The sequence below is a fragment of the Schistocerca serialis genome, chromosome 3 (genome assembly GCF_023864345.2).
Source record: "Schistocerca serialis cubense isolate TAMUIC-IGC-003099 chromosome 3, iqSchSeri2.2, whole genome shotgun sequence".
Taxonomy (NCBI): domain Eukaryota; kingdom Metazoa; phylum Arthropoda; class Insecta; order Orthoptera; family Acrididae; genus Schistocerca; species Schistocerca serialis.
This window is the reverse complement of record NC_064640.1, coordinates 817022252-817047202: the sequence shown is the minus strand read 5'-3', so window position 1 is coordinate 817047202 and position 24951 is coordinate 817022252. Positions and strand designations below refer to the sequence as shown.

The window sequence follows — 24951 nt, the reverse complement described above, 5'->3', positions numbered from 1 at the left end:
ACAAATGTATTAACAAAAGGCATCATACACCTCTCTGTCATATACATGAGAAGAAATTAGGACATTATCATTTTTATCCATTATTCCTTGGTCATAAACCTATGTAACTGCTATAGTTTAGAAATTTTATAGATTAATACCTGATGTTTGTACTACTGCACACTGTTCTTTATCTCAGAAAAAAAAAACCTGATAAGACATCAGCCCTAGGTGACCACACAATGCCAACCCTTCACTGTTTCACCTACTGCCTAAAACATCATTGAATGAAACTACTGGAAGAATATGCAAACTCAGTCATTAGTGTCAGCATTCAAAACAGGAACCAACAATTTTCCTGCAAGATGACCGGCAGCTGTTTCCAGAAAAACCAGTTTTTCTGTCAATGACACCCAGTCACAGAACATTAAAAAATACATCCACAACTTTCCCCTGTCTGCATGGATGCTGCATTTCATTTTAAACAATGCTATGGTGCCAACTGTACATCTCATAAGCAAGTAAAATGTACTGTGATAACAGAATGCGACTCTTACCTCATTAAATATAAGACAGCATACCATCACCATTAGTTTGGAATTGTAGTGAATCACTGCTGCTGTCTGTGAGAAATATTGTCACATCAAAACAAAAACACGACACTTAGAACTCAAAGCATGTTTATTATCGACACCAAAGTACCCAGACCAGAACTGACCTCCTGCATAGAGACTACAGCTATTTATACAGACATTTAATACTCCAGATTATTAAAACATTACAAACATAAGATATTTCTAGAACCTCCCAGAAATGATAAACACTAAATAACAAATAATTGCTGGTGGTCGGATCTGAACTCGTGACCAACAGCACACCCGCTGACGATGCTAACCACTACACTACACCACTACACTTCACGTGCCACAGCTCGCTTCATCATTAGTTCTCGCTGGAGCAGACTACAGCACCCTAGATCTAGATCTCGTCAACGGTCCTCCGTATGGCAGTGCTGGTGGATTCTCACGTTGTGGTCACGTCATTATATCCCCTTCACTAGTACGAGCATCGAAAGTAGCCCCTCCCTTCAAAGCTCCAGGATCCTCGAGTCGGTCTTCAGTTTTCTCGAACCTCCCACCGTCAGTGTGTGTCTCTGGAGTGTACCAGGGCTTCACACAGAGGACTCGTGCTTTCGTCTTCGTGACAAAGGGTTACAGTTCTCAATGTCATACGTTATTATGCGACACACGATTAAGGATACGACGAGACCCAAACTAGGACTACAGTAACATTTTCAATAGTCTCACTATCCGCACAGGTATAAAACTCCGTACCGACTCCCCTCGGCTGTACTTCACCGGTCGGTGCTGGGCGTTAAAAGTGCATTCGGTATTTAATCTGGGCATACAGGGTTTATATTCGAGCCAGCTGCTTTGCTCCTTCGGTCTTTGTAATGCGTTTCATTTAGTCATCCCCAGTATCGTCCAGCCGAAACAGGAATAGGGTATCCATAGTCATTTTGGCCTCGCAACCACAGAACAGAAAGAAAAGTGAGAAGCTTTCAGTTTCTCGCTTCGCTCAGTCGTGTGCGAATGTCACTACAGGCAGTACCGATCCCACTCTCTCTGTTCCGTGTTGACGTACATCGAGACCGTACCTGCCAACCTGTTACTAAAGTGTACTGCGAGGCCATTCGCGTGTGGAAGGCGTGCAGTATTTTCCCGGTCAGCCTTGATTTTCTAATGTTCTGTCAGCACGTCCGTAACTGAGAAATACTTTGCTCCGTCGAAGAAGTCCAGGGTGTCATCGACACACAGCAACGGACAGACATCTTCCTTTGTGATATTGTTCAGTACCCGAGATCTGACACAGAAATGCCATGTGCCATCTTTGCTCTTCACAAGGACTGTCAGAGAAGACCATCGAAGAGGACCGAGGACACACTAAACATTCAATGATGTTACCTCGCAGCATCATCTCCACTTCCTCCGGGATCATCCGTCATTCTACCAGAGAAACTTTATACGAGTGTTGGCCAATCGGTGAATTATCCTTAGTGTCGATACGGTGTTTTACCATAGGCTGCTTCCCTGGCTGCTCTTCACTCGGGATTTGAAAGCGTCCGAAAACTGATGCAGAAGGACCAAAACTGACACTGTCCCTCGGTGACGTCAGGTCCTATCGGCAGTTTGATACTAGCTTCCTTCCCTGTGTCATCTGTAGTGGTAGTAGAGCACGTTTCTTCACCGGTGTCACTAAGCTGACCCTCCTGGACTGGTTCGGCTATCTCTGAGCATGTACCTTTAGGGACGAGTTGTGGCTGCTCGTGACACTCCTCGCCCATCTAGAATGCTTATTGTCACTACCGGTTTGTAGATTTCTTTCGGGAGATGTCTCGACGTCGAGGAAGGGGTAACGACGACTTCGGTGGCGAACAAATGCCCGGAAGCAATCTTTGTTATCTGTGGTTGTTGAAATAGCTTTATCAGTCTGGAGCTCTGATCTTCGACACTGTGATGCCTGCAGCAAGTTTCCCCTGAAAATAATATCGTGACTTTGTTCTGTTTAAATGACAAATTTTAAAGGCTGTGTTCTGTTATCGATAGTTATTCCTGCAATACGTGTTCCTGTCAGCTACACATATTTCCTTTTTGTGACTTCCACACAATTATTTTCATATCACAGAATGCAGTATTCTTTAGCTAGCAATAAGCATTTGACATAACAGAAAAAGAAGCCCCAGAGTTCACTAGCACGCAGTCGGCCGTGAATGATGTCAGTGAGTTTTCCTGACATCTCGATAACTGTTGTCCGCAGACGATTTTCATCTGTGGCAGCCTTTCGGTGGTTAGCCGAGTGGCCAGTACCTCCGTACAGTGACAGGAAATGCCTATGGCGTGTTGGGAAGTGACCCATTGTGGATACAGTGATTAGCTTCGGTCCACAGATCGACTGTAATCGTTTGCAGTTGACTGGTACGAATAGCACTGTTGTGATTGCTGATGTCTTGTGGCATAATAGTCATCTAATAGTCTTCTTCCGCTGCAGTAGCGTACAAAGTATCCACGCCACCAACAGTGAAAACAAACTGTTTGTTGTCCTCCACCCTCAAATGTCTGTTCTTCTGCAGGGCATTTTACATGGTGGATTAGTTGGTTGTACCTGTGTTAGTTGGATGCTGGGTTATCATCTGACAACAGCAACATAAGTCCAAGTCCATTTTTCATGGCACATCCCACAGGTGGTGGAGATTAGTGTCAAAGAACAATACACTTCTCCTTCAACATTTTCTATTACCTCCTGATGTATGGGGTCTACATTACTGGTCACCAATTCTTGAGTGTACTTGCTCTGACAGTTCTGGCTGCCACAAAATGCTGTCTCTCTTCTCTTACAATCTGGTATATGAGAGTAGTGAGATCATGGTGTTCTTCTTTAACTTCCACAGGGACTACTTTCAGGAATCAACCCTCTTCCTTTCTATTGCTTTTCCTTGATGTGCTTGTACCACTTGATGAATTCTTCTGTTGTTGTAACATTCTGTTGATTGTCACCAAAAGTTTCTTTCAGTTCAGCCTGAAATTCATCCCTGGTATTGAGCTCATCTTCTTTGTTTTATTTATTTATTTATTTATAATGTATTTTACATGTACTACATAGGACCATATTAAGTAGCAAATCTCCATGGTCATGGAATGAAGTCAGTATATGAAATTGACTTCAGAAAAGTAATAACACAAAAAATTAAATACACACAAATCCCATGCAGATGACAAGCTGCGAGTATATACTAGCATAATCAACAATATAATACAGAATTAACTTAATTGTTTTCCAGGAACTCCCTGAAAAATTGAAAAGAGCGAGCCACGAGGAAAGTCTCCAGTTTAGACTTGACAGTGCAAAGATTACTGCTACGGTTTTTTAATTCTTGTGGCAGCTTACTGAAAATGAATGCAGCAGAATACTGCATGCCTTTCTGTACAAGAGTCAAGGCGCAATACAAATGCAGATTCGATTTCTGCCTACTAGTTGCTAATTCTCGGAATACGCTCATATTGTTAACAACAAACGACACTAAAGAAAATAGACACCCATTAAAAAAAGTTAAGCACATAATTGGTTCTCGCATCTCAAAATAAGATAGATATCTTATACTGTATTTTTTGATGTCACGGAGTACTATGCAAATGAAAGCTATACATTCTCTTGGAACCAATTATGAAATGAAAAAGGAACATTTGGGAAAAAAAGTTGCAATGACCTCCAACATCAAAAAACATTAAATGGTTTGTATAGCACACTGTTCAGTAATGCGTAGGTCCTCAACGAACCCTCAGGCACTCTTGAATGGGACAGGGCGCGCTCAGTACCAAATCATTGCAGGCCTCTTGGGACGTTTGTCCCACTCCTCAATGGCAGCATTCCTGAGAGCTTCAGTCATTAATGGAGGATACTGACGACTAGAAATCGCTCTTTTGAGCACGCTCCATGTATGCTCTATGCAGTTGTATCAGGGGAGCATGCTAACCAATCCATTCCTCAGATCTCACATCCTGTCAGATACCAACACACACTGTGAAGTCTCTGCAAAACAACTGACTATGGGTTGTAGAATGTTGTTTTCATACACTGCAGTAGTCATGTTGCCTTCAATTGGAATGAGTGGTGTGTGGTGGCCCTACACGATACCTGGCCATAATAAAATTGAGCCACCGGATTGTTGGTGACATTCCACAGTCATTTAGAGATGTCTATATTCCCCTTTTCGCCTCCATATGCAAATAGAGTTGTTGTCAGGATGCAAGCCTATTTGCAATTCACCTGTTAACAGCATTTTGGTCCATTGGAGTCGTATCCAAGGTTCACGTGCTCTAGCCCCTCTTACGCAAGCACCCCTGTGATGTGGACGAAGTGCTTGAGTCTTGAGAGGTCTTCAGCTGTACGAACCCCTATCATAAAGTCTGTTGTGCACAGATTGGGTCCTTGCGGTAACCCCCGTGGCTTCTTGAAGCTCATGACACGGAGTAGTCACTCTCCTTATAGGGTGTCTCTGTGCAGATATCATTACATACCGGTCCTGAGCTGCTGTAGTTTTGCGTGGACGGTCTTCGCGATGTCGATCCACTATTGAATCCATTTCCTGGAACTTTTCCACAGTCTGGAGACAACACTTTGATTAACATGAACAATATTCACAATGTCAACTTGTCTTGTGTTTAATCCCACCTATGTGACAATTTTGATACAGTCTGCCATGGAGAGCCTGTGCTGAGGCATTCTGCTGCATTAAGAAGCACACGGACAACTGTGCATTCATAGCTCTGGTGTACTGTATTTGTTTACAAGCCGTGATTGCACTGCCCCTGATGAGGCAAAGTGGCAACGACAAATGAGTTCACATTATGTACACAACCACCTTCATACATACACATAAAAGGAACGCCCATGAGGGAAAGTGGCAACGACAAATGAGTTCACAACATTTACACAACCACCTTCCTACATAAACACAAAAGTAATGCTCATAGTGATTATTGGTAGGTAATTTGCAAATATGCTTAACTTTTTATGATGAGTGTATATATTGAGATGCCAATGTCAAAGTTTCAAGGCTCCTGAACAGGGTCGACAAGAGATTCTCAAACTTACACAACATATTGATTGAACTCTCTTTTCTAAGCCAAAAATACTCTACAATACAATGTCATAGGTCACAAGTGAATGGAAATAAGCAACGTAGACTAATTTTCATGTTGGGCTATCACTTACTTCAGATACTGTTCTAATGGAGAATATAGCAGCATTAAAAGTAAATACATAAAACTGCAACCAGTCACTTTTTTGAAATATTTATTTATTCATTCCATGAACTAGTTTCCAAAACTTTTGAGGCTCATCTTCAGATGGTTTTCCAGAAGTCACATAACTATTTCAAGCATAATGCTGGGCGCTAGTTTGCAACAGTATGGGCAGCTTTTGTTGTTAGTATCTATTTGACTGCTTCCATTGTGATGGCCAGTTCATCCCACATCACTCAATTTTACACAATATTGCGCATATACACTGTGATAATGAAACCTTGCCAGCATCTAGCATGTGCATACATATTGTGGGAAAGTGAGTGTTGTGGTACCAACTGGTCATCACAATGGAAGCAAACAGATGGATACTAACAACAAAAGCGGCCCATACTGTTGCAAACCAGCATCCAGCATTATGCTTGAAATAGCTATGCAACTTCTGAAAACCATCTGAAGATGAGCCTGAAAAGCCTTGAAAACTGGTGCATGGAATGAATAAATAACTATTGCAAAACAGTGATTGGTTCCAGTTCTGTGTGTTTACATTGAATAAACAGTCACATGTTCTAAAACATCTTTAATGGTTGAACTTCATCAGTAGTAGCATTCAATTTTTGAACAAAATCCTACCCACGGGCTTTCCATGACAACTTACCATCTATCTGAATACCTACAGATTTAAATTGTCCAGACTCACTAATCATATGCCCATTCTGTGTAATCAAAATGTCAGTTTTTGTTGAATTGTGTGTGGTGAGTCTGATGCGGACATATAAGTACCAATTTGTTGGCAAGGTATTAGTGTGGCATTCGTGCCTTTCTGACATTCGTGCAGTAAATGCAGCAAGGTAAACAATGGCGGCATTATTACCCAATGCGTCCAAACAGGATCAACGTGGTGGTGCTCTTTTCTTAGCAACGGAAAAACACATACCAGTAAACACATACCGGTAGACATCACATCGGAGAATGAAGAATATTTATGAAGCAGCATGTCCGTCAAAAACCACTGTTGTCTAATGGTGTGTGACAAAGGGTGCTGTTACTTCATGGTAACGCATGTCCCAATATTGCATAGGGGTCATTCCCCATCAAATCATCCAGAACTTTTAGGAAATGACACCCATTGACAAGCAAATCCTTGAAATTTTGGGTAGCAGAAGTTTACCTAGATATATTCACATTTTCAAAATGTAAATGTTGTAGGTAAATTACTTTTTCACTTATCACAAAAAGAAGTTGTATAGATTCAGGAATTCAAGCTTTCATAAACGAGCTCCTTTATAATTTAAAAATGCAATAGTTTGTACAGTTTTTGCAGTGGAAACTTGATATTTTTTTTTAGTTAAGCCTTTAACTGCTCTGGACGCGTTTATGCACGCCACCAGTCCTCCTACCTGGTACTCTGAGCATGCCTACGCGTAGACACGTTCACAGTACCCGATAGAAGGACTGGTGGCGCGTGTAAACACATTCAGAGCACACACGGACAGGTACAAAGGCACACGCATTAACATGTCCAGAGCAGTTAAAGGGTTAAGGAGGAATATTTATATTTTTATAGTCATGTTTCCTGTAGTACATATCCATCATCTACATCTCAGAAAAAATTGTAAATAATTTCCTTTAAACAAAATCCATGCATGGACATTATAGCTTTTTTTAAAGGTATTGCCTCCTCACAGATACTTTTGAAAAATTTACAAACACCATGAACACACTACATATTCCATTATGTCATGCAAAACGAATCAGTTTGTAGAAATAATGCGAAGTGTAAAAAACAACATTACTGTAAAAGAAACACTTAAGTTGCTAATTGATGACTACCATGTCACCACTAAATTGCTGGAGTTGGCTACGCTGGATTTCCCTGGGAACAAATCATATCTGAGAACACCGTTTTGCTGCCACTATATGTATTGCATCATCCAGTTCCTTTGATTTTGTGTCACGTGTCCACTGAGCATGCAGTTCTGAGCTCTTGTACCGAGCTGTACACAGAGACAATTATTGGTTAAAAATTCAATTTTTGCAGTTTTTAACTATTCATTCCAAAACAAAAGTAAGTCCCCTAATGTTACAATAATAATGTGAAATACTTTTGTAATGAAACAATGGGATAGAATGATTTTTCATTAATTAATTACTTTTTAGGTTACACCAATCATCTTTTGAATTATTTACGACAAATATTGGTATTATGACTGAAGCATCATGGAAAGTACAAGTAGGCAGTCTTTTCTTGGACAGTATCTGCAAGATATATGTGATAATGCCCTAACTTGTGTGAATGAACTGACTAGTGAAGAATAAGAGCTTTTATTATGGCGAAGCAATGGTCATTCATACTGTGATTTAAGTGTTTCGTGTGTGTGTGTGTGTGTGTGTGTGTGTGTGTGTGTGTGTGTGTGTGTGTGTGTGTGTGTGTGTGTGTTAAACACAAAGACAAGTACCTGCACAGATTCTCTCTACATAAGAAAATTTGCTGTATTCTCTCTATTTAAAAAAAACTATCCTGAAAGCAAAGTATGATTCACAAAATTTGCTTCTCTTCGACCAAAACAATGTATGCTTGCAGGATCATCAGGAACACATACCGTATGTGTGTGCATTTACCACCAAAATGTTAAATTGCTTCTAAATTCCATTTCTATTAGGAAACATACCAGGATCTAATTAAAATAATAACATGTGATATAAATAACAGTCTTTATGCTTCATCTGTGTGCAAAATGCCCCACCAGTTCATTGCTTCAAACTCACCTAGAAAATGAAATAGAAGACTATGCTCCTGATGAGATGGTTCAATACAGTCAATGGGTATCAACTCATAGAATGACTAACTGTTCACATCACTTCTCTATCAGAATCCTGCGACAAACTAAGAAAATTGAAAAATTACTCCACACTCTTATTTCTCAATCACAGTCTGATTATATGAAAATGAAGAAGGATCAGTGTTAACTTTAATGGATTTCAGTGAAACTCGCAATTTTGTTGTTAAAGATGAAGTACAGGGGTACCATTGGATCAATGGCAGCTGCACTCTTCACACTGTCCACGTATATTACAAAAAGGACAAACAGTTGCATGCAAAAAGTATTTGTATTGTTTCTGATGACCTAGAACATGATGTTGCCTTGGTTTACCAGCCTCAGAAACTGTATTGAATTTTTTTAAGTGTGAATTCCCTGAAATTCATCTTGTGTATGTTGAATATTTCACTGATGGTTGTACTACACAATACAAAAATGGTAAGGATTTCAGAAATATCTGCTACCACGAACACAACTTCAACGTAAAGTGCAGTGGGTCATTTTTTGCTACCCGCCATGGCAAATCTCCCTGTGATTGTACTGGTGGCAGTGTTGAAAGACTTGTCACAAAAACAAGTTTGCAAAGAGTTTATAAAGATCAAATACTTACAGCTTCACAGGTATTTGAATTCTGTCACGAGAACCTGCAAGGCATTTCAATTCTCTTTGTTTCAAAAAATGAAATGGTACAAGCAAGACATTATCTTTCTCAGCACTTCCCAAGTGCAAAAACAATTGCTGGAACACGATCTATGCATCACATTGTACCAATATCACCAACCGAGATTGGAGCAAAAAGGCTGAGCTGTGATACAGATTTTAGTATTGTGGATGATTTCTCAGATGCACTTCTGCCACTAAGGCCAGAATGCACTGTGCAGCCCAACTGCTATACTGCATGTGCATGAGACTCTTCTTGGTATTTGGGAATTGTTGAGAAGGTTATTTGTGAAGGATATGTTACAGTAAGGTCATGCATCACCGTCCTCCTATTGGCCTGATAATGATATTTGTGATGTTTCTTTCTCTCATATTCTGTGTGAAATTGATATCCCCACAGCAACATGCCGTACTTATTCTCCGAGCAAAGAGTCCTCAAAGTTGGTGGAAGAAAAGGGGTTCTAATACAAAAAAATATTATCTAAGCATTGAAAGGTCTCATCACGTGTAGTTCTGAATCAACTTGAATGCAGATTGCAGCACCAGCATTTTGTGCAGTATTGACAATATTGGTTTTTGACAAAATGTTTAAATATTATAAACAAAATGCTATGTATTTCTACATTGAGTTAATTTGGTTGTGGCAGAGGTAAGAAAGTGTTCATATGTCATGTACTGTACAAGTTGCTCCATATTTTATAAAGTGTAATTTTTTTTCATATATTGCAATTTTCCTTCAATTTGGATATTGTTATGTGTACTTATGTGTGTATGTGTGTAAGTAGGACAATGACAGAAATCTCAGCAAGGAAACCTGGTCATCAGGAGGTGGGGAGGGAATGAGAGAACCAACGGGAAATGGTCACTACACAGAGGTCATCATGTGGCGGCCAGGAACGAAGGAGGAGAGGGGAAGAGTGGAAATCAGTGGCAGAGGTGCCACATGCAGCACTAAAAGAGTAGGGGAACCATCATGAAGATGACACAGGTCATGGTCTGCAAGAAACTGGTCGAGGAGGAACCCCTGACTAGATGAAGAAGCACTGCCCCACAAAGGGTGATAGGCACTAAAATCCCAAGGAGGAGGAAGGGAGGGGTGAGTTGCCGGAGAGCATTTAGGGCAGCAGATATTGGTGGCCTGGCAGGGAGCGAGATAGAGATTGCAAACTGTGATGGCAGAGTCCAAGTGGACCCAAACGGCAACCGCTTCCAATGTGGTATGAATGAGACCCATGTACTAACAATATCCATACAGACCAACATGCAGACACCCTCAGAAGCCCTCAATGGGCCAACCTGGTTCTGACAGAAAGCACAGAACTCAGTAAGGGACAGTAAGTGAGCATTAGTAAAATGAGATTCCTCAAGAACAACACAAGCTGATGAGTGAAAGGCAATACGGGATTGCAACTCTGGGAAGTGAAGGTAGTATTCGTTACAGTTCCTCACTGAGCGGGTATCGAAATGGGAGTTGAATGGGCTGGAGCCAGTCACGTCACATAAATTTGATGTCAGACTCAGGTTGTGAGCAGGGGAGATGACACCTACAGGAGACATTGTAGGAGGGGGCCTTGTCCTGGTATTTATGTTTTCTCTTCTTCTCTTTCATAGGTTGAGGAGGGCAGAACACAGAGGGAGAGCACGATTTGAAAGATCCAGAACTGAGAAAGAGGAGGCAACCTTGGGGCACACAGACTGTATGTCCTGTAGCCGAGTTGTGGTAGCTGATGCTGATAGGAGGGGTCACGGGAGGGACACCCGTCACTCTTGGGTGCTGAAGAAGGGAAGCACTTCTATGACCGAGGAGGTGGAGTGGCACCCAGAAGGCAGAGCGTGAGAACCACAGGGGAGGGGCCAAGCAGAGGGGGCAGGACTCTGATAAGAGACACATAAGAGGGCGAAAGGATATAACAGAGGCAAAAATTGAAGACATCAACACATCGTCGATCCAGGAACTTATAGTCTTGTATCTTCCTTTCTTTCTTGTAAGCTGGGCAATCTAGTGAGCACGAAGTGTGATGGTCATGACAATTTATGGACACAGGTAGCAGAACACAGGGGCTCCCCCCCATGAAGTGGGTGGCCACAGCCACCACATAGAGGGTCTGCTGTACATTGGGAAGGCATGTGCCTGAAACCCAAGAACCAAAAGCAACTCGTGGGTGGCAGGCTATACAGGCTCACGTCACACCAATCTCTCATAACCTTGACCTCTTGAGAGGGTATCTCCCCAAAAAGCCAGAATAAAGGCGGCGATATTGGTGTGGGCATTTTTACGAGCTTTCTGCACATGTTAAACAAAATGACCACACCATTGTTCCAGATTAGCCTGCAGTTCCTCATCAGTTTGAAGGATGAGGCCCCTATGGAAAATGACTCCCTGGACCATATTCAGAGACTGGTGATGTGTAACAGACAGCGGGACATTGCCAAGATGATCACAAGCAAGAATAGCTGCAGATTGGGTGGAAGAAGAACCTTTGATCGACAGGGAACCCAACTGCATTTTCCACAAAAAATAGCGGATTTGTGGGGGTGAATGTGTCCCTGTCCATCCTAGTGCAGACCCAGTAGCAGGGAAGGTGTTTCAGTCCAAGCCGGCGAGCCTGGACCTCCTCCCAGGGTGTGGCCAGGGAAGGGACGGTGGCAGAATCATAAGAAGCAGCATTCAATGATACATTACTACTTTAAGACACGGCCATAGGAGAACGGCCAGGTTTTTGGAGCTCGATATGCCTCTTGTGCAAAGTATTCACCTCGATACCACTCACTTCGATCAGGGGCTCTCCCCATGGACGCCACCCAGCCATGACAAGAAGCATCTGGTATTGTGGCCACAGCAGTGAGTTCTGATTCTCCAGAATAACAAGCAACCACTACTAGGCACATATGAGGAGGCAACAGCTCAGGCATCAGAAGTGTGTCCTGTGTTGTCAAGGGGGTCAGTCAGATGGGTACATAACAGTCCCACCACACGCGCTGGCTAGATGTGCTGGTGATCGAAGTGGAGGGGGGCTACGGCAGGGAGGGAAGAGAGGAGGGAAGTGGGCAGAGGAATCCATGCCATAGACACTAAGGAGGGAGTTCTTCCCCAAATGGCTCACACTACAAACAGAAAATTTAGATGTAAATGGAAGAAGGATAACTGCAGTCAGCTGCAGTGGGACATTAAGTGGAATCATCTTAATGTCCCTGTGTAGCTGACAGCAGTGACCGCCCTTCCATTTACAAATAGTGTTCACAGTTGCAGTAGCTACGTGGTGTGTGTTCTTTTGAAGGAACAAACACTACGCATTCACGTAAGTCTGGACGGGCAATGGATCCACTTTCTTCAGTGTGAATGCACGAAATACATCTGACCTCCTGTGGGAAACTGAGTAGCGACGGGAGTATAATTGACAGGGACTGCAGATAGTTACCGCTTGGCGGGAGTGTGGATTGGCCGTGAGACGTACCAAAGTAGTTCACGCAGTTGCGATAATGCTGTGTCCTGGATGTCACAATGGTTATCGCACCTCCCTAGTAAGCAGGAGATCCCGGGCTCAAATACCGATCCAGTACACATTTTCGCTTGATACCGCTGATTCCACTTAATGTCCCCTTCCAATTACATATAGTGTTCACAGCTGTGGGATCTGTGTGGTGTCTGTTGCTTCAAAAGAACAGACACTACACATTCATATAAGAAAATTTAGAAGTGGGGTCAAACCACAAAGAGGGACCAATAACGCCAAAAAGGATGAAAGAGAAAAAGAGAGGGAAACAAAACTGCAAGGAATACAGAAAACCAGATGGATAGCCAGGTCGACGTAAATAAGATAATCGAGGAAGGGGGAGGAGGTGGCAGCGGGGAAGGAGAGAAGGCAGTGAAAGGACACTGGGAAGGAACTGCAGCCCAGGAAGGAAGAATGGTTTGCAGTAACTTGGGGCCCTGTGAGCACCATGCACGAACTCATGGAAGAATTCTGAGCCCCCTGGGGCATGTTAGTTGAAGTGTGCAGGGGCAGTGAGTTACCAAATAATGAGGCCAGGATGATTATGGGACTGGATGATGTGTTTTCAAGATGACTCATCTGCAACTATTGCTTGGTAGTCATACTGACATAAAGGATTGTCCTGCGTTTGCAGCAGAGTAATGGCTGCTTTCACAGGTTGCCTGGCTTCTGATGGGGTAGGAAATGCCTGTGACAGGACTGGAAGAGGTGGTGCAGGGTCGATGGATTGGGCAGGTTTTGCAGCTTTGTCTGCTACACGGATATAATCCCTGTGTCAAGTGGTTGGGAGTGGCATAGGGATGGACTAGCATGTTGTGTAGGGTGGATAGGTGACAGAACACTACTTTAGGAGGGGTAGGAAAGATCTTGGATAGAATGTCCCTCATTTCAGCGTAGGATGAGAGATAATCAAAGCTCCGGGGAAAGGTATATTTCAGTTGTTCCAGTCCAAGGTGATACTGGGTGACAAAGGGGGCGGTTCTTTGTAACTGATTTTTGGGGTGGTGGAAGGATTGAGGGTGTGTGAGGATACGGCACAGGAAATCTGTTCATTGACTAGGTTCAGTGAGGTGGGGGTGGGGTTGAAACTTATCTACATTCCTTCACAACCTTAACGCCTTTTCCTCCCCTACGTTTCACCTGGTCCTTCTCTACCAAACGTGTACCCTTCCTGCATGCTGACATCCACCTCTCTGATGGCTCCATCCACACTTCTGTCCACATTAAACTGACTAACCACCAACGATACTTGTATTTCAACAGCTGTTATCCCTTTCACAAGAAAAAATCTCTCGCATGCTGCGTAGCCACCCAAGGATGACATATCTGCAGTGGTGAGAACCCCCTTGCTCAACATGCTGAAGCCTTCACAACGGTTTTCACAGACACATGATACAACCCCCATCCCCAAACCTAGTCCACAAACATATTTACTGTGCCATTGCCTCACACATCCCCAATCCTACCACAATCCCTACAAGTCAGTTACAAAGCAGCACTTCCCTTGTGAACCTGCATCACCCTGGCTGGAACAATGGAACCATATCCATCGCCAGGGCTATGATTATATCTCATCCTGCTCTGAAATGAGGGACATCCTACCAGAGATCCTTCCCATCCCTCCTAAAGTGGTGTTCTGTCGCTCACCCAAACTACAGAACAGCCTAGCCCATCCCTATGCCAACCCTAACTCCCAACCCCATGACACAGGGATTATATCCCTGTGGCAGACCAAGGCCCAATCCAAGCACCCAGCATGTTCTACCCCCATCACAACCACTGCATCTGCCGCAAAACAGCATTGGCACCATTAGTCTATTTTGTGTGTGTGTGTGTGTGTGTGTGTGTGTGTGTGTGTGTGTGTGTGTGTGTGTGTGTGTGTGTGTGTTATACTCTAACTCTTCAATGGATAACTACAAAAGTCTGCAAGTGTTCTTTCTTTTGTCTGTGCCTGTCAACATCCCAACACTTCTGCGTTTCATCGAGTGGTCTTTAATCCTAAAGTTTAAGTTCTTTATGTGATGTAAATTGCAACAATTCCATTTCAACTAGTTTTCCACTATAATTATTAGCTTTTTACCTCCTTATATGAAATACCCTTGTTTATGACAATGTGAACTTAAGTTTTCTTCTTGAAATATAAAAATGGATTGTTATCACATCAAGGAATTAGTTATATTTAAAAACAAAGATGATGTGACTTACCAAACGAAAGCGCTGGCACGTCGATAGACACACAAACAAACACAAACATGCACACAAAATTCTAGCTTTCGCAACCAGCGGTTGCTTCGTCGGGAAAGAGGGAAGGAGAGGGAAAGACGAAAGGATGTGGGTTTTAAGGGAGAGGGTAAGGAGTCATTCCAATCCCGGGAGCGGAAAGACTTACCTTAGGGGGAAAAAAGGGGTATACACTCGCACGCGCGCGTGCACACACACACACATATCCACCCGCACATACACAGTGTCACAGTTTTGTGACTGTGTATGTGCGGATGGATATGTGTGTGTGTGTGTGCGCGCGAGTGTGTGCCTGTCCTTTTTTTCCTCCTAAGGTAAATCTTTCCGCTCCTGGGATTGGAATGACTCCTTACCCTCTCCCTTAAAACCCACATCCTTTCGTCTTTCCCTCTCCTTCCCTCTTTCCTGACGAAGCAACCGCTGGTTGCGAAAGCTAGAATTTTGTGTGCATGTTTGTGTGTCTATCGACGTGCCAGCGCTTTCGTTTGGTAAGTCACATCATCTTTGTTTTTAAATATATTTTTCCCACGTGGAATGTTTCCCTCTATTATATTCAAGGAATTAGTTATATAGTAATATCTACATCTACATCCATACTCTGCAAGACACCTGATTGTGTGTGGCGGGGGGTACCTTGAGTACCTCTATCGGGTTCTCCCTTCCATTCCAGTCTCTTATTGTTCATGGAAAGAAAGATTGTCAGTATGCCTCTGTGTGGGCTCTAATCTCTCTGATTTTATCCTCATGGTCTCTTCGCGAGATATTCGTAGGAGGGAGCAATATACTTTTTGACTCCTTGGTGAAGGTTTGTTCTCCAAACTTCAACAAAAGCCAGAGCAAACAAACAAAGACCAACACGCATCAATTAAACAATCAGAGGAAAACGAAATCTTAAGACAGCCACCAGAACAAGCACAAATAGAACACAAAGAGACACACGTGTTAGATATAGAAGAGAAATTTCAGCTGACATATATAGAATACAAAGACACAAATACAGACATCAGACCATTCTTGCATAGACCGCCAAATAACCCACAAGTCGAAACAACAATAAAAACTATCAACAAAATCATACACAACACAATAAATGAAAATACAACTATGGAAGAGTTACAACTACTGGTTTATATAGGAGCACTCACTACACTAAATATACACACTAGGCAGAGATCAGAACAAACCAATACACAGAAGAAACCCACAAAACCAGCATGGCAACACAGGCTACAGATCAGAATAGAAAAACTGAGAAAAGACATCGGATAGCTAACACAATTTATAAGAAATGAAATATCAGACAAAAAACGAAAAAGGTTAGGTAAAATCTCACAACAAGAAGCAATAGAGCAATTAGATGAAAAGAAGCAGAAATTACAAGCATTGGCCAAACAACTTAGAAGATACAAAAAAAGTGAAAATAGAAGGAAACCAAACCAAACATTCAACACAAACCAAAAGAGATTTTACCAAACAATAGATAACACACACATTAAAATAGACAATCCACCAAACATAACAGACATGGAACACTTCTGGAGCAACATACGGTCAAACCCGGTACAACATAACAGGCATGCACGATGGATACAAGCAGAAACAGACACATACAAGATGATACCACAAGTGCCTGAAGTGATAATTTTGCAACATGAAGTCACCCAAGCAATTAATTCTACACACAATTGGAAAGCCCCTGGAAATGATAAAATAGCAAATTACTGGCTAAAGAAGTTCACCTCAACACATTCCCATCTAACTAAATTATTTAACAGTTACATTGCAGATCCATACACATTCCCTGATACACTTGCACATGGAATAACCTATCTGAAACATAAAGATCAAGCAGACACAGCAAACCCAGCAAAATATCGCCCCATAACATGCCTACCAACAATCTACAAAATATTAACTTCAGTCATTACACAGAAATTAATGACACATACAACACAGAACAAAATTATAAATGAAGAACAAAAAGGCTGCTGCAAAGGAGCACGAGTATGTAAAGAGCAACTGATAATAGATACAGAGGTGACATATCAAGCTAAAACTAAACAAAGGTCGCAACACTACGCATACATTGATTACCAAAAAGCCTTTGATAGTGTACCCCACTCATGGTTACTACAGATATTGGAAATATACAAAGTAGATCCTAAATTGATACAGTTTCTAAACATAGTAATGAAAAACTGGAAAACCACACTTCTTATTCAAACAAATTCAGATAACATCACATCACAGCCAATACAGATTAAGCGTGGAATATACCAAGGAGACTCATTAAGTCCTTTCTGGTTCTGTCTTGCTCTGAACCCACTATCCAACATGCTAAATAATACAAATTATGGATATAATATTACTGGAACATACCCACACAAAATCACACATTTGCTATACATGGATAATCTAAAACTACTGGCAGCAACCAATCAACAACTCAAACAATTACTAAAGATAACAGAAGTATTCAGCAATGATATAAATATGGCTTTTGGAACAGATAAATGTAAGAAAAATAGCATAGTCAAGGGAAAACACACTAAACAAGAAGATTACATATTGAAAAACCACAGTGACTCCATAGAAGCGATGGAAAAAACAGATGCCTATAAATATCTAGGATACAGACAAAAAATAGGAATAGATAATACAAATATTAAAGAAGAACTAAAAGAAAAATATAGACAAAGGCTAACAAAAATACTGAAAACAGAATTGACAGCAAGAAACAAGACAAAAGCTATAAATACTTATGCTATACCAATATTGACCTACTCATTTGGAGTAGTGAAATGGAGTAACACAGACCTAGAAGGACTCAATACACTTACACATTCACAATGCCACAAATATAGAATACATCACATACATTCAACAACAGAAAGATTCACATTAAGCAGAAAGGAAGGAGGAAGGGGATTCATCGATATAAAAAACCTACATTATGGACAGGTAGACAATTTAAGAAAATTCTTTCTAGAACGAGCAGAAACTAGCAAAATACACAAAGCAATCACTCGCATAAATACATCGGCTACACCACTGCAATTTCATAACCACCTTTACAACCCTTTAGATCATGTAACATCAGCAGATACGAAGAAAGTAAATTGGAAATAGAAAACACTACATGGCAAGCACCCGTATCATCTAACACAGCCACACATCGATCAAGACGCATCCAACACATGGATAAGAAAAGGCAATATATACAGTGAGACGGAAGGATTCATGATTGCAATACAGGATCAAACAATAAACACCAGATATTACAGCAAGCATATTATTAAAGATCCCAATACCACAACAGATAAATGCAGACTTTGCAAACAACAAATAGAAACAGTAGATCACATCACAAGTGGATGTACAATACTAGCAAATACAGAATACCCCAGAAGACATGACAATGTAGCAAAAATAATACATCAACAGCTTGCCTTACAACATAAACTTATAAAACAACACGTTCCCACATACAAGTATGCACCACAAAATGTACTGGAGAATGATGAATACAAATTATATTGGAACAGAACCATTATAACAGACAAAACAACAACACATAACAAACCTGACATCATACTCACCACTAAAAGAAGAAATTAACACAACTAATTGAAATATCCATACCCAATACAACAAATATACAAAAGAAAACCGGAGAGAAAATTGAAAAATACATCCAACTGGCTGAGGAAGTCAAGGACATGTGGCATCAGAATAAAGTTGACATCATACCAATTATACTATCAACTACAGGAGTCATACCACACAATATCCGCCATTACATCAATACAATACAGCTACATCCAAACTTATATATACAATTACAGAAATCCGTAATTATTGATACACGTTCAATTACCCGAAAGTTCCTAAATGCAATATAACATACACCGTACAGTTAAAAGGAAGTGACGCTTGATCAAGGTCCGCGTCACGTCCCATTTTTAACCAGACTTAACGTCTGAGAAAGTAAAGAAATAATAATAATAAAAGTATTTACGCACACCAACCATTCAAAGCCACTCAAGAAGTTCCTAACTGCTGATCTTCACAAGGAGATCATGTGATGATATAGGACTAAATCAGAACTACACTAACTGAGTTCCTTACCTTCATAAAAATTGATTTTGTTACAACTGGGATATCATATGATAGATGATCACAACCTGGGTCAAATGGTTCTTTCAGATAACTACCATGCTTCGCAGCACCCAGGGCAATCAGTTCATCAGGATTTACACTACATAATAACTCTGAATTGGGAAACATTTCTGAGACAGATTGCTGAATTATCGGGATTTTCGCAGATCCACCGCACAGGAGCACCTAAAAGAAATATTTCAGAATTCTGTAGTACACTCATAACATTAGTAGAAATAAGAAAAGGTCTGGAAAGTTAAATAGACATACAAGAGGGAGCTTATGTAACTAGAAACATAAATCTTACTCTGGTCAATATAGTAATTCTTAAACAATTCAGTGATGTGTAATCAAACAATGGAAACTCCAGAAAAGAATATCAGCAATGTAGGAAAAGACAGATTGCTACTTACTGTGAAGAAGAAACAAGTTGCAGACAACACAATTAAAAGACACTCACTTATAGCTTTTGGCCACAGCTTCATAAGTAGAAGGCAAAACACACACACACACACACACACACACACACACACACACACACACACAGCCACCATTTCCAGCATCTCGGGCCACAATGCTTACGGTAAGTAGCAATCTGTCAGTAATTTGTAAGCTATTTAGCATAACTATAACAGAGTCATGCTGTTTCACTTTATGGATCATTCTGTCCCAAAACTGACGCAGAACAATATATTTCAATAACCAGGTGCTACAATGATGCATCCGTCAGGAAACGAATTCTTGTATACAAATGTTGGAAAACAATAGCGCGCCATTCACTAAGACAAATCTCATACAAACATTATACAAAATCTCAGGCAGAATCATGGACGTATATTAAAGGTGGATGATGTACAAAAAGTGCAAATGGATGATGAGAGATCGTTCATTTACTTGCTGTACAAAAATAAGAGAACGGTTTGCTTCAATTTGTATTTCGTCTTCATTACAAGAAAACGGTGACACTAGTATTTGAAGAGATCATAACAGAGGTGAAATGATATGTAAAGTAGCACACTTTGTTTGACAGAAACAGCTTTGTGTTTCACAAGTGAGTCAATGGAGGAGCAGCAGCAATGCTAGACAATTTGCAGTATGGTATCACTTATAAATCCTCATGCTCTCTAGAGACAGCATCACAATAAGCATGTGCAGTGCAACAAAGAACAATAATTGTATGATGCCTCTTCCCCATATTTTGACTCACTGAACAGTCAATCACAAATTTATTTCAAATCAACTATACCTGTTACCAATAAGGATGAGAACAGCTTCATGTGTAAGACATCTCAAAATATAAACACAAAAGGTATAAATCTGACAGAAAAAACTACTTTACAAGACAAATAAATGTTAGTTTGAGTTGATATCTTCCTTCTAAACGAAGCCCAGCAATCTACGTACATCACAAAAGACACAATATACAGAATATACTGCATGAGCTACAAAAGGTACATGGCCTAGCCAAAAGAGCAGCCAATTTTCCTTTATATGAGTGTCAATGTGTGCTGGATGTACATCAGTGCACATGACCATTTTGATATATGTCATGGCATTCACACAGCAAACTCTCCACAGGGTATCTACTGTAGACAGTGGAATAAGTCTTATAACATTGGAATAGAACAATTATGGAACACACAGATCTCTTACAGGGTGTATACGGGGACAAGGAGAAAAAATTCCTGGATCTCCCAGTGAAAAATACATTTCCTCCCGTGTGAAAATACACTTTTTCCCTGTTAAGTGACATTATACTTTCCGTCAGAACTGTAAAACTTGTCAATCCTTTGAACGGATATGGTTTTATACAGCAGCATAGAATTTCTCAGCACTTTACAAAATGAAACTCAGGGGGAAAAAAACACGTTCTCGGAAGATCTTTCATGGGCAGCAACATGTATGCTGCATATTTTTGTATTAAGAAAGTATAAATTCGAATTCCACCAAAGGAAAAGTTGATGGCTTAAGTTAATATCCATAGTGTTGCTACATGAAAAGCAAAGCTTTCACATAGAATATTTGTCTCGAATATTAATAAGCTACAGGAGAAGCTAAGCTTTCACATATAATGTTGATCTGTTCAGTGCATGTTCCACTTTAAGATACATCACACAAATACGCCAGTAAAATTTTTAATACCGACATAAATCTCTGATCTTCTGGGCTCAAAATTCTTCTAAATGGCTCGTCATCAAAGAGTTGATTTTTAAATGAGAGCAAACACTCTGCGATTTAAGAAATTCATTGTACATTCTTGCACATAGTTCCTTTTGCGTAAAAGGAAATTTACTTTGAAAATATCGCTTTTCGAACTGCAATTCTCAATATTTTCCTGCGACCTGTTAAAAATAGATTCATTTCAGCAGTTGCCAGAGAGCACCAGATAAGAGGCGTCACCACGCTTGCACAGCTACGGTGACGTAGGAAGCCCGTATGTTCGTACATTTAAAACATTAAAAGATCTTTCTTACATTATGTCATAAGAGAAACAAGACATCAGAGGACACACCAAGAGCATCGGAAGTTCGTGAACCATACTAAAAAGCATCGTTTGACTTAAAGCGCACATTCGCATGTCCAGATTCCCAATGATGTAGGCCTCAACCTCATATTAAGCTTTTCAGTGTGGTTTTCAGGATGTAAATTTTCTTGGAGTACCAGTACTGTATTATCTCATGTTTGGATCTTTATTATGGCATAATTCCGTACGTGCTAGAAGATGGAATCGTGCACTTGAAATGCAGTGGACAGTTGAAACTAGCCAATGGAGAGGAATTAAACACTGCGTGTCAAATTTACTGCCTCAGCAGGAAAGCTTAATAAAAGCCAAATTTCTTTAGAAAACCGACAAAAATAACTACACTGTTCTGCAAGGTGATTAATGCTTGACTGTCAGAAAGGTGGAAATAAAAAAAATTCTGAAACTAGTAACACATTTTGGCCTACCATAATTATGTGAATGTATTTTAATTCACTTGATAGCTCCCAACCACAGAAATCTGTCTTGTTTTCATTTGACGTGAGAGCAGTAAACGAAGAGGAAACACAAAAATCACTAAACGTAAACACGTGTCACGTAGAGACCCTCCACTATAGCTCAGACTGCTCTGCACACACAAAAAAAAAAAAAATTTTCAAAAAAGTTCATTTTGTAGCACACATCTTTCTGAAGAGTCTGATACATAAAACATATATCTGAGAGGAAATGTAAGAGATGTTATTTGGTCTTAAGTGTGCCGAACTGCAGTGCCACGCCTCTTCAAACAACATTCTTATACCACACATCACTGTATTTCGCTCTGTGTAACTCAAAGGTGTATATTTTGTAACGGATCCCATCAAACTATTTCAGGACTGTGGAAATTAAAATTCCTGTAGTGTCTCTCCTTCTCCCAGTCAGCCGGTTTGACATTCTGCCCCTCTTATTTTTAAAAAAACATGCAATTAATACTGGATGGGATTATTTGTAACCAGGAGAACGAGAACTATTCACAAAATCAGGACTCTTTATTACCTATTAGCTAATAACTTGCTCTTCTGTGTGACATAAAATTAAATATAGGATACCTAAAACCAGTAAAGACAAGAGACATGCAAGACAGTACACATTTCTTCAATCCTTAGGTCCTAGTGATTTTTCTCTCTAATCTTGCTACAGCTTTACATGGTGTGCTTTCCTTTCTGCGAAAGAGCTATTACCTCATCAAAGTTTGTCAAACATTTTGCTACATGATAAATCGAAATGTCGTCTAATACTGAAAAAGCTGTTAATACAAATAGTACCCAAGAATGGTGTGGTTTCTCAATCTAACTACATCTGTTTTGTCACTGTTTCCTGGATAAAACGAAATAGGCCATTCCAATACTGCAGCAATTGTAACACACACCAAATAAGGAAGACTGTTTTGGCAATAATGATCATTTTTATATTACAGCAATATAATTCACGAAGTAGCAACACAAAATATCTATTTTCCTACTACAATCAAAAAGCTTTATGTTAGGAACTAGTTTCAAATTTCATTCATATGCTCCAGTTTCATGCACGAGAATAAAATTTTTTTTATGAATTTGGAATCGCCATATTCTTCCATAATTTGTGTGATGTCCCCATTTCTTCTCCTTCCTTGTACTAACAAACAATCTTGTCATCACTAACTCTGTAACTATTCCTACTACTGTCAAAACTCATTCTCCGTTTAACTTTACTAACCCTGCCACAATCACTGGTTTAGTTATCCAGCGATTATTCTCCGGTTAGGTGTTAGTATGTGTTCGTACAATGCATTTTCCGCACTACTCCCAGAATGGAACTTAAGCAGCTGCTAGCTCGTGACTACAACTGGCCCTGTCTAATGTAGTGATGTGGCCAAAAATTTTCCGTCAAAATTCACTTTCTTGGATACACCGAGAAGGTAATACATAAACTTTCTTACCTGTTATTCCTGTTAGTCATTTATTTCAACTCTGCTAATCTGAATCTATGGATTTCGCTAGTAATTATAACAACGCTGAACATTTGCAAACCAAATCAACCACATAAACAAGCAGCAGTTGGCATTCACCGGTTCGGCTTTATTCCGCTCAGCTCGTATAGCCCCGTCCCGTTTAGTCTGGAGGAAAGTTCATGTCTAGATGTGATGAGGATTCCCCTGGCAGAGATATCATGTACACTATGCACGCATTCAAAAATCAACTTAGAATGTGTTCAAAAATGTCCAAAAACCAGCAGAGGTGCATTTCAAACTCATATGAACAATCGACAGACCGACGTGCGCTGGATGCTAGGTGCTTTGTAAAAGGTTTTTTCCCCCTCAAGAATATGAATCTGCCCTCTCCCCCCACAACTGTTGCCCGGTTCAGATACAACTGTTTGCCGCCCCCCCCCCCCCCCCCTCCACCAGATCCAGGACTGCTGCGCACGCTCGAATGTGACAGCTTGGGCGCGCCAGTAAATTTTTTCCAGGTACCCCATGTGGCTGGTTGCTGCTACTGCTGCTTGCACAGCCAACAGCCACATTTCTGTAGCCAGAAGCGGGAGAAGGTATTACTCATACGCGTGTGCACGAGCCCGCTCGTAACTACTTAAATGAATCAAATTTAAACAGTTGTGTCGTCACACTCATCGCAGGCAATTCGTTGTTATGAAGCATTGCATAGTCTTCCTACAGCCTTTAACACATTTTGCTGTTGACAGACGCTTGTACGTGCACTGTGTTAATTTATATGGCGCATTTCCTTTGCAATTTAAGTTTTATTTTCATTTTTTCTCTCGTTCATGTTTTAATGCTGCAGTATTATTCTGGAGTAGTGGGATACAGTAATATCCTTTGTTAGAGTATTGGTTCTTACCAGTCAAAGTTACACAAATTTAACTGGAAACTAAAACAACGAAAAATTTCCAGAATTCTAAAAAATTCCCTGGTTTTTCCTGGTTTTCTCCCAGATGAACAAATTCCCGGGTTTTTCCCAGATCTCCCGGTTGTCCCGGGTCGTATACACCATGTCTTACAGATTGGGGAAAACAGCAACAGTATAGAAGATGCCAACATAAAATATGTTTAAGATCAGGTCAACTGCTTTAGGAATGGCAAGGGAGTGACAGACTGTCTGTCAATGCCAGTGTCACCTTCTGACATGAAGAACCACTTTCAGGATTAAAAATTTGTGAAAAGTAGACTCTATAAATGACAACTGATGAATTGTGCATTACCAAATGTGCTCCACATCATTGCCCTGGAAAAAGATGGCAAGCAGATATTTAGCCTGCTTCAAGGCAAAATTCATGGAAAT

At 40.6% G+C, this 24951-nt stretch overlaps 1 protein-coding gene across 1 annotated transcript in view; it reads right to left on the bottom strand.

Annotated features, from left to right (window-relative positions):
* Positions 1–24951, bottom strand: part of LOC126470701 (heat shock 70 kDa protein 14-like) — a 203539-nt gene that overhangs the window by 9110 nt on the left and 169478 nt on the right. Inside the window, exon 7 of the mRNA XM_050098702.1 lies at positions 19126–19341. Within this exon, the coding sequence (XP_049954659.1) occupies positions 19126–19341 (216 nt within the window). The remainder of the gene's footprint in view (positions 1–19125; positions 19342–24951) is intronic.